The sequence below is a fragment of the Parus major genome, chromosome 1, assembly GCF_001522545.3.
Source record: "Parus major isolate Abel chromosome 1, Parus_major1.1, whole genome shotgun sequence".
NCBI classification, from domain to species: Eukaryota; Metazoa; Chordata; class Aves; order Passeriformes; family Paridae; genus Parus; species Parus major.
In genome coordinates, this window is record NC_031768.1 from 68,292,308 (window position 1) to 68,309,244 (window position 16,937).

Genomic DNA, 16,937 nt, shown 5'->3' on the forward strand with positions numbered 1-16,937 from the left:
GTTTCTCCTCCAAGTCTATTTATTATGGCTGGCACATTTTTCTATCTGTATTTCCACCACATGTGCATACACATGCTTTGTTAAAGCCCACATCTCCATTGGAAGCTATGCAACTGTATCACATAATATAAAAGCCACACATACTTTAAGTCAATTATGTACATGGGATTCTGGTGCAATAAGGGAGCCTGGAATTGCACCCTTCAAATGCTACATGCTCTGCAGCCAGTCCCAAAGACTGCCAAGCTCAGAAAGCATCGGGACCTTGAGCTTCCTTCCCTTTGCCACACTTTGAACACTACTTAGAGGTAGTGTTAAGAACTGAGAAGACAACTGCTCCTGGCAAGAAGCTTCAAGTTTCAGGCTACTACCTCTCCAGCCTCCAAAAGCATTAAGTTCTTTTACTTCTAATCTAAATGGATTAGATTTACAACAAAGCTTATTGCATCACTGTACAGCAAGAAAACAAGAGAGGACAGGAGTGCTAACAGGACTTTTTTTTCCCATTAATGTCCTGAAAACCAAAGACCTGTTTTCTGATTCTCTCTTCTCAGAAGAACTGTATTTAATTATGGCTTACATTCACTATTATGCATGCAGTAAATTCAGTTTGTCAATCTTCTCTCCCTTGAAAACAGTACTGCTTCACAGGCTCTCAACAACTGTCCTTCAAGCTTACCTGGTCCTTCTACCAATGTTTCCTTTAAGCTTCTTCATCAGTGGCTATGCTGCCTCCCCAGCAGCAAAAGAGCCAAGACAGACTGAAGGTCCAAATGTCCCTAAACAACATGGCATCATGCCGCCTACATCACGCTGCCCATGACATGACATGGTTGTTTGCTTTTAGAATACATTTCATGATTGCTTTTGCTCCTTCTTCTCAGATTATACCAAAATCAAATAAACTACATAGTTCAGCAATTAGTGAAGATAATTAAATATCCCCAAATCACTCTCTTAGAGGACCACTACACCTATTATGTGAAATAAATATTTGATTTGATCTTAACTCATACTCAGAGTAACTCTAACATTTTCCAGAACTGAAAATAAAACATCCAAAATACTGAAAAAATGACTAGTAAAAAATAATTTTACCTGTAAATTGTTTTCTGTGACTCTGTTCCACCAAACCATATTGATGGGTACTCCTGTTTTACACCTGTCAGCCAGACAGCCGATAGGATTCTTTGATTTTCTTGCTTTTGATCCCACCGGAACTATCCTCTCATCCAGCATCCCCAGTCGATACTTCCTGGGCTATGAAAAAGAAGGAGAGAAACCAGGCCACTCCTAACAACCCTCATCTAAAGCTACACTAAAATAGGTATTATACTGTGATATGATTCTGGATTGGTGGAATAGGAAACAATTTGCAAGTAAAATTTAACTGAGACTGTTTCCTTTCAATCCTGACAATTTGGTTATAATAAACAATGATTTAAAAAATAAAAAAGAAAACAAACTTTAGGGACTACTAATTACTTGCAATAAATGCCATTCATCACGAGTCAGCCACTGAAATATGCACATAAATTTGAAAATTCTGTCCAAATGAGAAACTGTTATAAAAAAAAAAATCCGTATTTTCAAAATAAATACCTTCAATCACATCATAATAACACCTCCCTTGAAATTTCTACCAAACAAATTTTAAATTCAAATTTGCCATGACTCATCTCCTGAAAATTTGCTTTTGAAAATCAGGTAGAACTGAGTAGCCAATTGCAACTCTGAGGGAAACATTTCTGCTCAGGTTATAATTTAAAAAAAATAATTTCAGCTACTGTCTTAAGTGAAAATAGACAAGAATTACTATGACAGATGCATTGGGAACTGTCATAAAATTGAGAAAATAAAACACATTTGAGGAAGTTAACATGCAGGAATCACTTGCACCTCATTAACAGTGACACTTCTATTACATTGTCAATGATCTCCACAAATGGAAGTATTTATAAAGAATGATATGAACATTAAATTCAAAAGACACACTGTAAAAAAGAAAATCTGTTAAATACTTTCAAACAGGTAAAGTACAGAAGTTTTCCAGATTTCTCTGCGCTTTCAAACCTATCTAGGTATATCTACCTAGATATTAAATATCATCAAAAAGAAATATTTTAGCACCTATGCATATTTAGACCAGGACCTTTTATGACAGTTATATCAACAATTGGATCAAATTGCAGGAGTTGGCTGGTCTTTTGCTGTGGGGTTTTGTTTGGGTATTTTTATGTGACAGTGAAACTAACATCTGGATATAGATCACTCTAAGTGATCAAAGCTTAACTTACCGTTATTCAGAGATCTACTTTACCCAGCACCTTAGAAATGTTACCAACATGTACCTTCATACACACTTTAGAAATAATTCCTCATGAAACAAGGCAAGAATCTAACTGGAGAAGATTTCCCACTCACACAGAAACAATTAATAAAACACAGGACAAAACTACCATAACATGGCTGCAAAAACAAAACCTAAATCAATTCTCTCCTCTACTTTCCTGGAACCTTTTAGGCTAAAAACTTTGGAAAGAATTAAAACTCAGTGGAGTCCACACTACCTCATTTTCCCAAAAAAACCCAAACAAACCAACCCCTCCACAAAACCCACAAACAAAACAACAAAAAACCCCGAATGATACCAACATGGACTATGAACTACCAAAGCAAATAAACTCCACGGAGGAGTTAACCCAACATAGTAACAATAAACAAGTCTGAATATTAGCATACCAATTAGAAATCTGTGATGGGTAGTATAAAGTCCTCCTGCAGTTCAAAGACACACCTGATCATGGTAAATCCAAATATTGGTTGATTATTTGGAGAAAATCTGAATTATTAGGCAACTTATCTCAGTAAATTAGACTACTAAAATCCTAACCTGCAAAGCCCTTACAACTGAGAAGCAGGACATTTAAGCAAGATTTGACTTTAGGGCAGGGTTTGAATGTAATATGTATTTTTCTTAGGCCAACTATTGGAAATAACATAGTGAAAAGTAACAGTTTCCCTGGAACCTTCCCCATCTCTCTCTCCCCTCATGCTCTACACCAAGTGCAGGGGCACAGTCTGCCTCAGACTGCTGGACTACAAACCAGTGCCCAAACATACTTCCATTCACAAAGGAATTCCATAACAACTGGTTGTCTACAAACATTTTCAAAAGGAGAACCAAAACAAAAGAGCAAATGAGCCAATCTGGAAAAAGGCAGTTTTGGTCACAACAGGATGACCAGATTCTAGACAACAGGATGAAACTGTATTCTAGGCTTTATGAAGGACAATACAGAGACAATATGAATTCATGTTCCAGTAGTTCTTTACTTACTTGCATTAAAAAATGAAATTAAGCACTGGATGAGTCTAAAATAAAACTTTTTCCTTTCATTACTTATAAAACATTAGGGGATTACTAGGTCAAAATTTCATTATTTAGACAGACATTAGAAGATGGAATATACAATATTAACATTTGGAAATAAATTTTAGTCTACGTGCCCTGAAGTTATTCTAAATAACACTTGTTCTCAATGAGCAAACTTGGATCTGATTTAGAAATGCAATCTGAATTTAAAGGATATCAGCAAACAGAGTATCTGCCAAGAGAAGAGATTCAACAGAAGGGAAAACAAATAAATTGAGAAGTCTGAATAAGTGTATCAACTTTGGTATATCCCTGACCTCTACGCAAAGCAGGAAGTAAAGCAACACAAACAGTTCACCTTAAAATGAGCAAGAATTCACCAACCACTGATCATTTCTGAACATACATATATATAAAAATATGTAAATATATCTACCTAAAACACAGAGGGCATGACAATCTGGACTAATGAAACAAACTTTTATGCTTGGGGACAATTTCTCTTGAATGTTTACAAAAACAATTGTTTTTTTGCCTTCCATACAGTCTATGGGGTAAAAAACCTGTTCAGATACAGCAATTAATGGCTGCAAATGTTTACATGAGGGCAGGGAACAGCTAACTACCTTCAATTGCTAGCAACAGCTTAGCTTCCCCCAGGGTGAGAAGGGTAAGCATTTTCAGCCATAGCTAATAATTATAACCCTTGCCCTGCAGAACCAAGCTGTTGTCAGCAATTAATGATAGGAGCCTATTGGTTGGCACAATTATTAGGAAAGATAAACCTCTAAAGTCTGAAAAACATTACACTTGAAACGAAAGAAAGCCACTCCAAAAAAAAGTCCTTCCTAAGTATCATCTTCATCTAAGAACACTACTAATGATGATTAACTTCTAGCCCATGCTAGAACATATTCCTCAAGTAAGTTTAATTACTTGGTTCTCATTCATTCAACAAGAATTTTGGGAATACATTCAGCAACTCTATATTCTTCCTACTATTTGCTGTAACAGTGTCTTTGCCCCTAGTTCCTCCTGTTTCAAAGACAGTGGGCAATATCACACTTCCTTTTTGTAATTCAGGATTAAATTGACCTCTAGTGTAGGATGTTCCATAGCTATCCTATAGAGGATAGAGGAATAAACTTAAACAAGAAAATAACTACAAACACTCAAACTTTAAAGACTTTCATGTAGTATTTAAGTCTAGATAAGCTGATAAATCAAACTACACAATTACAAAATTCTACTCAAGATCTACAACTCCATTTTCTGGGGATCACTCGGGTCCCAAATTACATTTCTGCTACTTAAAATGCATTTACCTCTACCAGGTCTTGAATTTTAGATTTACAAGACCTTTTTAGTACCAAAATATATCAAATTAAGCCTGGCATACAAACACATGAGCAGGCTATTGTGTTTCAAAGTATTGTGAAGAGTCTGAGCTAAGGTAATGCTGCCTCTGTGCTTCTACTACCAAACCAAATGGAAGTCATCTTAAGCTTTCTCCATCACAGGCTAAATGAAGCAGCATTACCTTAAATTACTATAGCTAAAAGGTATCACAGTAGCATTAGCTAGGGCTCATCTGTTGTGCAACGAGTTGACTGTATTTGCACATACAAACAACAAAACACTACATTATCCGACAGAAAAGGGGAAAAAAAAGCTATATAATCTCACACTTGCCTTGTACTACTTATTGTACTACCAAAAATATGTGAGACATTCAATTTTGAATTTCAGTGCTGATTTTGCACTCAGCTAGGCTGCTAGTCTACTTAAAAAGGAGCAATTTCTGTTTCATTATGCCTTTAAAATTAAAACCAAAATAAAAGTTCTTGGTGTCATTATTGCTGTTTTCACCCAACAACCACAACTGATTAGGTGGAATAAGACAGTACTTGAAACACCAAGCCATAGATATGAAGTTCAACATGTTATCAAGCCCCTATACAGGCACAATCAGCTAAGCAGTACCTTGTGACTGTGAATACAACTGTTACTGTTCATTACTGAACCCAGTTAACTGGTACACCTGAACATGAGTTATGGCAAACAGGAAAATCCCAACAGATAAGATGGAGTATGAAAAAGAAAAGCTGTCATTTAAGTGAAGTTAAACTGTATAAGTTTCGTAGCCAATGAAGCCACAAAACCCCTTTACATGGAAGGCAGTAATTGCTAACCAAAATACCCTCTACTCTTCATTTTTTATTACACTGGTAGACAGGCAGACCACATCTGTGGTTTTTTGTAACTCAGCTTCTGAAGGCTGGAACCATTTTTTTAATTTTTGATATCCACAAAAAAAAAAAAAAAAAAAAAAGAATAGAAGCTTGGTCAACAGCTTAAAAATAATTGTGTGGTTGGCTGGAGAGCTTTTTACGTTACGAAAAAAGATGAGTATCCTAACATTTATGTTTATATGCTTATAATTTTGAAGTTTCCAATATTACACATTGTGATTACATGAATTTAACAGACTAGACACCCTTCCATCCAGATTGCTCATGAAAACCTGGGTTTGGCTTGGGACACAATTTCACTAGTTCTGAAATATCATACAGAGAGAAACAAAATATATTCCTCTACCCCAAGAACAATTAAGTGTGACATTTGGCATGGAAATGTCTTATTCCAGAGAAACACATCTGAACACTGAAAAAAAAATAAATTTAAAAAATTAAAAATTCTTGGTTTAAACAAATTTTAGAGATACAATAGGTCAGACATTGTATGAAGCATTTTAAACCATAGCTGAAGGAAACTTCTCAGATGAACGTCCTAAAACAGTTTATTTCATGAGTATATATGCTGAAGACATGAAAATCTTGAAGAGTTCAGAAGCAGGAAAACTGATATAACTAAGTCAAATGTTTACTCATCAATTTTGCAGCCTAGCTACACTGGGATGAGCTATGAATTACCACAAGCTTAAATCCTGGCATGGATTTAGTTTTACTGACAAACTTCTTTACTGAGAAATTCTTATCACCTGTTGAATTGATGTAAACTGGTGGAAAAGCAGACTTTTTTCTACCACCATTAAAGTGGGTAGTTCAAACTGTAGTGAAGACTTGTCAGAGTACCACCACCCCAAGATGTACTTTCAAAAAATCCATTGCTAAATGAACACTACAGGCAAACCACAGGTTTTCCTCATGTTTAAAGTTTTCTTTTAATAGGACAGAATTTTTTATATTACTTACAAAAAAAGTGGAAAAATCATGTGCAGTTACCAAATATATAGGTAAGAGGGTTAAAGACTGATGTAACTTTAACTCTGTCTTTAACAGGCATATGATTTCTCAAATGTGATATATTTCTAGCTGCTCTAAATATTTGTATAGTGTCTCCACCTAACATGTGCATGATTTTAAAAAAATTTAAATTATTTTACTGCAAATCACTCTTGAAGACTACATACACCTTGGCACAGAAAAAAAATCAAACAAAGCTTGTAAATACAAACAAAAGCATCTAGCGTATCAGTTACATTTGAAGTTATTTGACTTCAAATTCATAAAATGATGAGGCAAAAAAATATAAAAGTACTTCATATCTTTAAAGAGAAATGCTTTTATAATTTGACTTAGGTATCATAATGATCACTAATCCACACACAAAAATAAAAGTGAATAATATATTCTCTCATGACACACTTAGAAATCAAAAACAGATATTTATCTAAATAGTAATAATTAAGACAACAAGACCACACAACCAAGGAACAATTCCCATAACTAACTCTTCCAAGGGAAAATGTAAAGCAGATTACATTTTATGATATCCTTGTAACATGTTTTAGACCCTGATACCACTTACAAACATTTATTAGTTTTTTCATAAACCATAGTCTTTCTGCATTTCTGCATTAACCTTCTTTAGCATCAACTATAATGTTTTATTATTGCAGTATGGGTGAATAAATTCCAGAAGGAAAAATTTAGGTTTGAAATAAAAGTGTAGCCCAGGTACATTATAGAATCTGTGAAGCCATAATTCTGTCTCTTAGCACACAGTGCCATGATGCTTGATCATTACCCCTCAACTCATCAGAACATGATTCGTGCTTCTGAGATTGTACTACGCAGGAGGATCTGAAAGGTGAGAACTGTCTTGACACACTTTCATTAAAAGTAAATTCAGCAAGACCAAACACGGCATACACGGCTTTTCAATGAACACCACTCAACTAGATAATGATCAGGTATCAGAGGTGTCAAGACAGAGCTGGAAAGAAGAAACTGGAGAGAAATACAGCTTTCGAACAGGTAACAAAACTAGATGGGAGGCAAGACACTCAAAAATAAAATATCAACTGTTTAAGCCTTAAGAATTTAATATCCCAGAGGACCTAAGTTATCTATTGTTTTCTTTTAACTTGATAGGTCAAACCCTTCTCATACTCATTAAAAAGCTTGCATTTATGCAGACTAAGGCTTACAGGTAGTCTTCGCTTCAAATAATTTTCCATGCATATTTATTTCTGCTGATCAAAGTACATTAATTAAGTCTGCTGTCCAGTCTCACTTTCTGTAAATCTCCACAGATGGCACTGAACAGCTGCATCCTGTTCAGGGTGAATTTCAATTCAGATAATCTCTCATATACTTTCCTTTCTAATCCAGAGTTTTTGTCCTTGCCTTTACTCACCTATAATCAATGGAAGGCATTCTAGAAAAAAATTGCTTTAAAATACATAAAAAGTAGCAATAAAATTGTGTTTAAAGTTGTTCAGTACAGCAATTAGTTCACCCCTTGTAGCCTGTGAACTGAAGTTATTCTCACCTTAATGGACCTCCTCTAGGTGTGACTGAACAATTAAAAAAATGAAATGGAAATAAGTCAGTGTTAGAAACTTTTCATAAGAGTTCAGTTGTCATGAGGATTGAAGGTATGAAAAAACAACATAAAATGTAAAAGTAAATGTTTTTCACTATCATGTAGGGCTGACCAGTGACAAGTATAGGAACCTTTAGCCTGGATTGGTGGCAACAGTCTCAGAACAAATTTAAACAAAAGTTTCATAATATATTTTCATCTTAGTGCATTAAGCTGTCATGTCCTTGACAGCAGATTCTAATCAGTTACTTCACAAGTTTTAATGAACTGTTTACCAGAAGCACCAAAACGAAATAAAGAACTTTTCCAGACAGATCATTTCAGGTTTAGAGAGGAGCACTTTTCTAGATAATGGCTAAAGTCAATTTAGGAAAAACACCCAGGAAGTTCAAGTTCAGAATGCCACCCCTATTTTGAACAAGCATAACATGTACTTGAAGAAAAAATGAAATTAACATGACATCATTATTCTTGGGAAAGGGTGTTAGTCTATTACTAACTGTAGCTTTTGTTCCATGCTTCACATATCCTACTTGTGCATTGTAGAGTAATACTTACCTAAAAATCTCTTATAGGAAATTCACTTTAAGGTTGCTTGTCTTACTGCATGTGGAGTTACAACAACCGGACAGTAAATCCAGAAGGTTTTACAGTTGACAGAACCTCCACCAAGGCTCCATCTACAGAAATACTTAGCTCCTTTGATTTCATTTTAAGTATCCTATAAAAATGTCTTTAAACAGTAATCTTAGCTTTCCTGAAATCTAAAATTGAAATTCAGTTTAATAATTTCTAAACAGAGATAATTACCTCGAGAATGTTCACAAAAATTCAAGGACTATGTTTACTTTTTAAACTGAAAGAAGAATGGCTCTAAACATCAAATAATCAAAAGCAAATTAAATAGCTCAGTCATACTAACTAGTCTCAAAAACATTGTCTAATTAAAAAGCAAGGATATTCAGAATTACAATCATCAACTTTTGTTTAGTATTTTATTGATCTCAAGTATTTCTCTGTATGGCTTGCCCATTGTTAAAGGGCTGCCAGCATAACAAGATCAGCAATATCCACAGACAATAAGCTTGCTTTAACAGAACTATATAGTACATGCTTATGCAGAAACTATCCAGTTTTATAAAACAAACATGCAGTTTTTACATAGTTCCAAATAACTTAATACTTCAAAATATTACAAATTAGAATTGTGACAAGTTCAAAGGAAAGCAATTGTTCTTTATTCACTTACCAAGACTGTATTATATCTGTCCTCCAAGTCAGAGATAAACGAAGGAAATGCTGGTTTTGCCAGCTGGTTCAGAACAAACAAAACCTTAGACTTGGGCACTTAGCAAGATAATGGACATTTTTTTTCAAACAGTAGATGCTGTAAACACATACATTTGAACTAGTCACCAAGGCTCCCTTTATGCAGCTGGCACCAAGCACTGGCCTAATAAACCCCATTGTTCAAGCTCTAAACAAGCCCCAGTTAATGGGGTAGAGAGGAATCACTCAAGTTTTTAAACACCTGGCTCTCAAGGATTTAGTGCTTTTAAGGAAATTACTTCAGACAATTTGGTTATTGTAATAAAAATGCTAAAAATATTTTAAAACTACATGATAGCTACTTGCAGTGTATTGACTGGCAGCGAAAGTCAGTCACAAAACTCATTAATTTCTCGTAACTTTAGCCATCAATTTTTGCCCACTTAAAGCAATGACCAACATCTCTTCATTTCCAAAGTATTTTTCTCAGAGAGCTAAATGTTTCTTTAAACTACTCATCTCCCTGTGCTGACTATAGAGGGAGCCTGGATGCCTAGATTCACACAGCTCAAGTAGTATTTTATGAAAACTTCCCCATTAGTAGTACTTAAAAACCTTTAATACAAGCATACATTACAAAATAGCAGTCGTATAAAAGATAAATTATTAATACGCAAATAAAAATACAAACCTCTTTCAATTAATGCCAGTTATAGCAGAAATGCTAACTAGAAAAAAAATACAAGTAAATCAGTTTCACAGATTTAACACTCTTTTAGCAGCATGGACCAAATCAGAAAGCATTCTGAATGACTATTTCAGCTTTGAGGTATTTGTGCTTTACAGCAAACATTAATTGGTTTATTTTCACTTTGTACTGCTTAACTTCAAAGTAATTTTTAGAGACAGTGGTCATTCTTGCAATCCTTCTGTTTGATGGCTTATTATCTTTGGTGCATATGGTTACACACAAGCACAAGTTTACACACAGGTACATACGTACATGCATGTATATACTGGTTCTCAAAGCCTGTGTTAAGGAGGAACATAGAATTATTTTTCATTTTTATCTGCCTTGGTAAGTGTACAGAATTATAAATGTGTTGTTCATCCATCCAGCTTTCACTATACTGTACTGGCATTAAGGAAAAGAGCAATGCAGATAATTAATGTAGTTTGGATACATCAGAATAGTAGAAAATTAATGTTCTACAACAGTATTGATATTTAAAAAACAGTGTGATGGACCAACTATAGGAATTATCTTTAAGCTCAATCTTCACCTGCAGGAATAATACAGAACATGCTGATGTAGCTTGCTTTCATTATTTTCTACAGGAAAGCTCAGAATATTGTGGCTAATAAATAGTAGAACATGTAAGTGAAAGTAAAACTTAATAACTAGTTGGGACAAGACACTGGCTGGTTTTGGTAAGTGGCAGTTCACAAAAACGAGGAAGAACTCTTACATAATCAAACTTTTGTCTCTTATTCCAGCCACTGAGTGTATAACTGGAAAACACCACAACTTGCACAGCTGCAGGTCAAAGGTGTTTGAAGATGCTGTCTAGCCCTCAGCAAAAGAAAGATTTCTCAACACAAATTAAATGGATGGGAAAAAACCCAAACCCTTGCTTCCCAATGATAACTGCCTTTTAACCTAAATGCATTTCGAACTGTTACAATTATTATCACATAACGTACAAATAAATGGGAGAATGATTCTTAACATATTCTGAACTTGCTGCCATAAGGCTTGCAGGTCACATGTCCCTTAGTAGAATAAAAAGAATTATTTTTCAAATTCCATGGGCTACATACTAAGTTTCATATTCTATACACTTCAGTTTACAAGTGCTTGGCGTATTTCTTAATAGCAGCAGCAGTCTGATCTGATGTAGCAAAAACGAAGCAGTAAGATCTTATTTATATCAGCAGCAATACATTAAAATAAATCTAGTAGCATCAAAAGACTTATCCTTATTTCATGTAGCATTTCAAGTTATTCCAGATCTTCTTCCCTGTCAACTCATATATAAATATGCTACTTATGATTTAGTTGTTGCCTACCTTCCTCCTTTGAGAAACGCTGAGGGCAGCAAAGTCATTAAACAAGGATGAATTTGGTGAAGTTAGTGGATCTATAAAACCAATGTAAAACCAATGTGTTATATTTACATACACTACTAAAAGAATTTTTATATTTTTTAACTTATTTCTGTATGGAATAAATCCTTTTGACAAAGATAAATTTAGCAATCACACTGCAAAAAACCCTAGCATTTATTAGATTCTGTTCAACTGCTTAATTGAAATGGTGCTCATTAACAGAATTCCTAAGTTTAATTGCTGTTGACACAATTTAAAGGCCACCTAACATTTCACTGCCTTCATCTGATCAGAAAACCTGTTGTAAGCGCTCCTTACATTTGCATGTCATTTTTAACCCTGCAGATGATACATTACAAATGTTTCCAATTCACCAGAAGATAGTCTGAAAGGCTTGACAAGCATTGGAACAGGTTGCCCAGGGCAAGTACATGAGTCACCATCCCTAGGGGCATTGTGTAAATGCAGTACTGAAGGAAAGCTTCAGCAGTGCACTTGGCAGCACTGAGCTAACAGTTGGAGTCGATCTTAAAAAGTCTTATCCAGCATAAAAGATTCTACGATTCTATGATCTCTGCTTACCTGAAATTAGCAACCTTCTGTGTAACAGGTCTCACAAATAATGATGTGGATTTTGCTTGTCCTGTCACTGTTCTGCATTTCATATTTAAATCAGAACCAAGGATAGCAGAAGCTCACATTCCATTAATAACTTTTTATTGCTTTTTCTTTGTTCCAATTCATCTTTTCCAGAGTTGAAGTATCAAAAACTATATAACATTCACAGATGCAACTCCAAACTACATGGCTAAAACTGCCAAATTAGCAGATGACTGCCAGCTGTAGATGTTGGTGTTTACATTAAACACTTTCTTTAACATTAAATTTTTAACACAGAATTTATCTTATATTTCTTCAATGATAAATATTCCCTAAAACAGCAATTCTACAAGTGAAGCACTGCTTGGCAGAGCTGGAGAGAGAGAGAGGAAAGGATCTGAGATATGACAAAATTTAAAATGGTTTCTAAAAGTTGGTCTGGTTTCTCTCCTTGACATGCATCACCATTACTATTTGGCCTGTCACAGTCAAACTCTGACTGCATTTAAAACTGGAGACCTCCACTGCCTTGAATAGCTAATTCAGTGGGACAAAAGATGCAGAGTTAATCTCAAAGCCTGGTGGAAATAAATGAGATAGAAAAAACAAGAAAACACACACAAATTTTGACTTTCAAGCAAGCTCATTTTATAGTAGTTACTACCATGCTTTAAAAAGTATAATCCTAGAAAGGAGACTAGCTGCAGGGTCAGACATGCAAATGGGGATCTAGAGCATAATTTACACAGCAATTTTCAAAGCAGAAATTTATTTTAAATGTATATCTTTGCCATAAGAGAGCAGTACCCTCTCCTTGAAAGAACTTAACAGCTACAGCTGAAATAATCTGCAGTGTTTCTGAAGAGCACATTACAGAGCTCAGTACACCCTCCACAATAATTTAGTGAGTACGTAGGCCTCCACTATCAAGACATTCCCTTCAGCTGAAAATCATGTATATAAAACATGTTCCTATAGCAAGGAAAAAATTGTGAGAGGCAAAGTACTGCTTGCAAGACAAAACTGAATAGCTATTAAAAATCATCAGTTATGTGACATTTCACAAAATCCACACACCCTAACTTTAATGGAAAACACTTGTACACTAATCCCACACAATAACTTATCCAAGAAGCATAATAAAAAGGGATACTACAGTGAAGCAACATAAATGCTTAAGCTATCAGTGCTTTGCAGTGGCTATCCAACTAACATTTCACTTCAAGTAACAAGACTGATAGTGACTTTTTTTAGTTTTTCCCCCACAGCAAAGAGAAGGCTAAAAACTTATGAGTTCATTACACTACTGCTAAAAAATAAAGTTCTGCTGTATCTCTGTAAAATCAGAGCACAAGTAACACTTCCTTAAGCCTCAGTTTTGCAAAAGTGAATCTCTCAAATGTTCAAACATACTTCTATATGTATTATTTTATTTTAAACATACTTACCATGGCCTGCATACTGCTTGGCACTGTCATTGAGAAGGCTAGGGGAGCTGCTGCTATTTGTCATCCTCTGCAAAAATAAAAGATGACATTGTACATGTAAAATAAAGCCTTAAGAGATTAAGTGAGGGCATTGGGGATCAACTTTCTAAAGTTTTAAGGTCAGACTATGAAACTTGTGCTTATTCCCCATTTAATAAACACACTAAACAAACAGACTTGCAATTGACAAAAATGTTTAGTAAAATAAAGTATTTTGCACAACAGAAATGCAAACCAAAAATTACTGTATATTAAAATTAAACATTCTTCATTAATTTCTTCTAAATGAGTAGGGTCTACCAAACCTACGGATCTCTTCCTGCATGTTGTGAAAACATTAGAGAAGACAATTACTTATCTCCATAAAACAGTCATTCACACTGCACTCCTGAAACAACTCCTCCCTTTAATATACTATCACCACAACATGAAACTTCTCCAATGAAAAATACTTAAGTATTTAATAGATTATTTTTAAAAACAAAAGAACCTTTTGAGACCTTTCAGCAAAACATCTGATTCTTCCAAGTTAGCAGGACATCTGAAACCCTTTTAACATTCCTCCTAGGCTCCACTAGCTTCTCCTGCATTCCTCTAGAGATATCAGCTAGCAATAAACTGGACTGAAGTGAGGCAGTGCTGCTCTAAGAGCTACTGCTTCTTTGATAGAGAAGTTTTCAAGTGTCTCTTCTTACTCCTGCTTATTATTTTCTTTCACCAGCTTCCCAACAGGAAGAAAAAGTGTGAGGAGAAAAGGAAGGCAAGGTCAGGAAGTGTTCTTCATCACTGAAAGAGACAACCACTAATTTGTTAAAACACTCCCTGGCATGCTTTTGGCCCACATCAACCCAGAGTCTCCCCAGCCAACTTTCAGGCACTATTCAGCAGTGGAAATGTTTGAGAACTCTTCAAATCGACAGTTTGCATGCAGACTCTGCTTTAGTGGGTGAGCACACACCAGCACAAACAGGACATTTCGTGCCAGCTGGCCCTAAGCATCAAGGAAAGTTTCCAGGCATGTTACACTTAGTAGTCTAGACACAGACTGACTCAACTGGTCACTGAAGTTGCTCTTTACAGTTATTTTTCTCCATAGCCAGTATCAATGTTGGTGGCAAAGGGCAAGAAGCTTACTATGTTATACTTCAATGCCACTTCATCTAATTGTTGACCACAAAGATCAATATTCTAGAGTAATTTTGGTAAGAACAGAGGACAACCCAGAGAAGCGGGAGGGCTATCCAATATGAAGTAGAACTGTAAACCTACTACAGTTTAAGTCTCCTTGCAGTTTTCACAAACTTCACCAGGAGCTGCTGCTTTTAAAACTTGTACCTAAAAGAATAGATAGTATAAAGTGGCTTTTATATGGAATGTTTACAACAGGTAAACAGCATGTAAATCTTCAGCTTCTCAAAAAAGACACCTTCAAGCAAGCTGTTTGCTATGTGCTCTTTCCTTTTTTTGATGTCACCTGTCTCTTGCTCCTAAATATACTGACCTGACACAATATAAATATCATTAACTGCTTAAGTGATAAACAATGCTATTCACAAAAGGCATGGGTCTAATGAAACAAGTTGACTTATTTTTACAAAACAAGGTAACGCTTTGAGAGACCCACACTAAATTCATAAACTCTGCCCAAGTTCAAGGACACTCATCCTATTGCTCACAATCATCAAAATAAGAATAAAAATGCATCAAAATAATTTCTAGATTATAGTAGCTCAAGTAATCATACTCCATATTCGCTTCTTAAACAATGAAATTAAGTTGAATAGTTTGTCACAAATATTTAGAGTATCCTTGTCACGCATGTTTTTTTTTTGCATTTGAGACATCCACACCAATTCTCATAAAACAAAGGGGTTTAAGAAGAAATTTCCTAAAGGGAGCCCTTCAGATTTGTGCAAGATTTGTGCAGGTGTAGATAAAAATAGTATTAATGTCCACTTATAATACCAGATTTAATAATAATTTTAATGCAAAACAATGATTTGTTGAAACAGGAATAAATATATTAAGAGCTGCGTTGGTATCAAAGCTGGTTAAGCACATAGGTTAAACGTGGAATGAAATACTTTTATTCCATCAATATTCACCATCCTCAGGTACAGGAGTTAAACATTCAACCAACAGACCTTCAATGTGAACAGGAGCCTGAGACAATGAAAACCAGTGCTGACAGGATCACTGAGAACATAGAGTTCTCAGCAACTGTAAGAACTGCAACAGAGCATATTGTTCTGGATTCTGAAAACACAGTCCAACCCAAGTCTCTGAGCATCAACTGTGCTTTTACAAAGTTCCCATTCAAGGTACAAACATATCTTACACACATCATGATTCTGAAAAAACAAAGCTTGGGCAGCTCTTGCCTTAACAACTGCTTGTAGCCTGTACCTTGAATAGTCAGAAACCTCCACCACTTCATGAATTTTTAGTTTTGATCATTTTTATTATACATGCACAAGCTTCTTACCTTAACATTATTCATAGAAGACCTGCATGTAATCGGTAAAGGCTTTTTAAACTGTTTTAATATTAAGATTTCTACCACACCCAAATGCATTTATAGTCTTAATGAAGGCTACTCATGTATCTGATTCATTTACCAAAAAGGTCTTGAAAGAAAAAAAAAAATAATTCAAAGAACACACAAGTGCTGTTTGTTACTTGTGTGTTCCAGAAGGCAGCTTTGATTTTAAATAACACTTCTCAACCTCTTCTAATGATGTTGAACTACTTTTCATACAAACTCAATTTCAAGAAGACTGTAAGCACCTCAAGCCCAAGGGATGAAAGCTCCAGAAAGACAAAAGCAACCATTAACAGGGAAGAAAATTAAAGATTAAGCCTGACAGGGAAGGTAAGCACACACATATGAGAACTTCAGACTGTTTTACTACATCAGGGTTTTTATCATATAGAAGTTAATATAGAAAGACAACTTTGTGATAACCAAGTAAAACAGTTCCACAAACTTCTTTTCTCTGCCTGCCTATTGCTGTGATTTTCTGAGGCTCTTTAAACAGTACTCAGAATTCAGCTATGATGGCTGGAATACATCCTGCCCCTCTCCCTTTAAAGCAATTTAAAAGTTGTTCCAGTTTTAGCTTTTCCTCACAGGAGAGATGCTCCAGTACCCGCATCCTCTTTGTGACCCTTCACTGGACTCTCTTCAGTATATCCCCATCTCTCACGTACTGAGAAGGCCAGCACTCCAGATGTGACCTCATCAT

The 16,937-nt window shown here is 35.3% G+C and overlaps 1 protein-coding gene across 10 annotated transcripts in view; it reads right to left on the reverse strand.

Moving 5' to 3' along the window:
• The window catches only part of PAN3 (poly(A) specific ribonuclease subunit PAN3), a 65,796-nt gene that overhangs the window by 43,002 nt on the left and 5,857 nt on the right, over window positions 1-16,937 (reverse strand). For 7 of the 10 annotated variants that reach the window (XR_001520662.3, XR_004498010.1, XM_015623023.3 and 4 more), the window contains 4 exons: window positions 13,654-13,720; window positions 11,567-11,637; window positions 9,477-9,539; window positions 1,099-1,260 (listed from right to left, as the gene is read on the reverse strand). Coding sequence is in view for 8 of the 10 variants with exons in the window: in XM_015623023.3 (XP_015478509.1) it covers window positions 1,099-1,260; window positions 9,477-9,539; window positions 11,567-11,637; window positions 13,654-13,720 (363 nt within the window). In the remaining 2 variants the exon portion in view is untranslated. Of the gene's footprint in view, window positions 1-1,098; window positions 1,261-8,785; window positions 8,908-9,476; window positions 9,540-11,566; window positions 11,638-13,653; window positions 13,721-16,937 lie in introns of those variants that run through there. The other 3 variants (XM_015623052.3, XM_033515394.1, XM_015623060.3) reach the window with 3 other exon arrangements.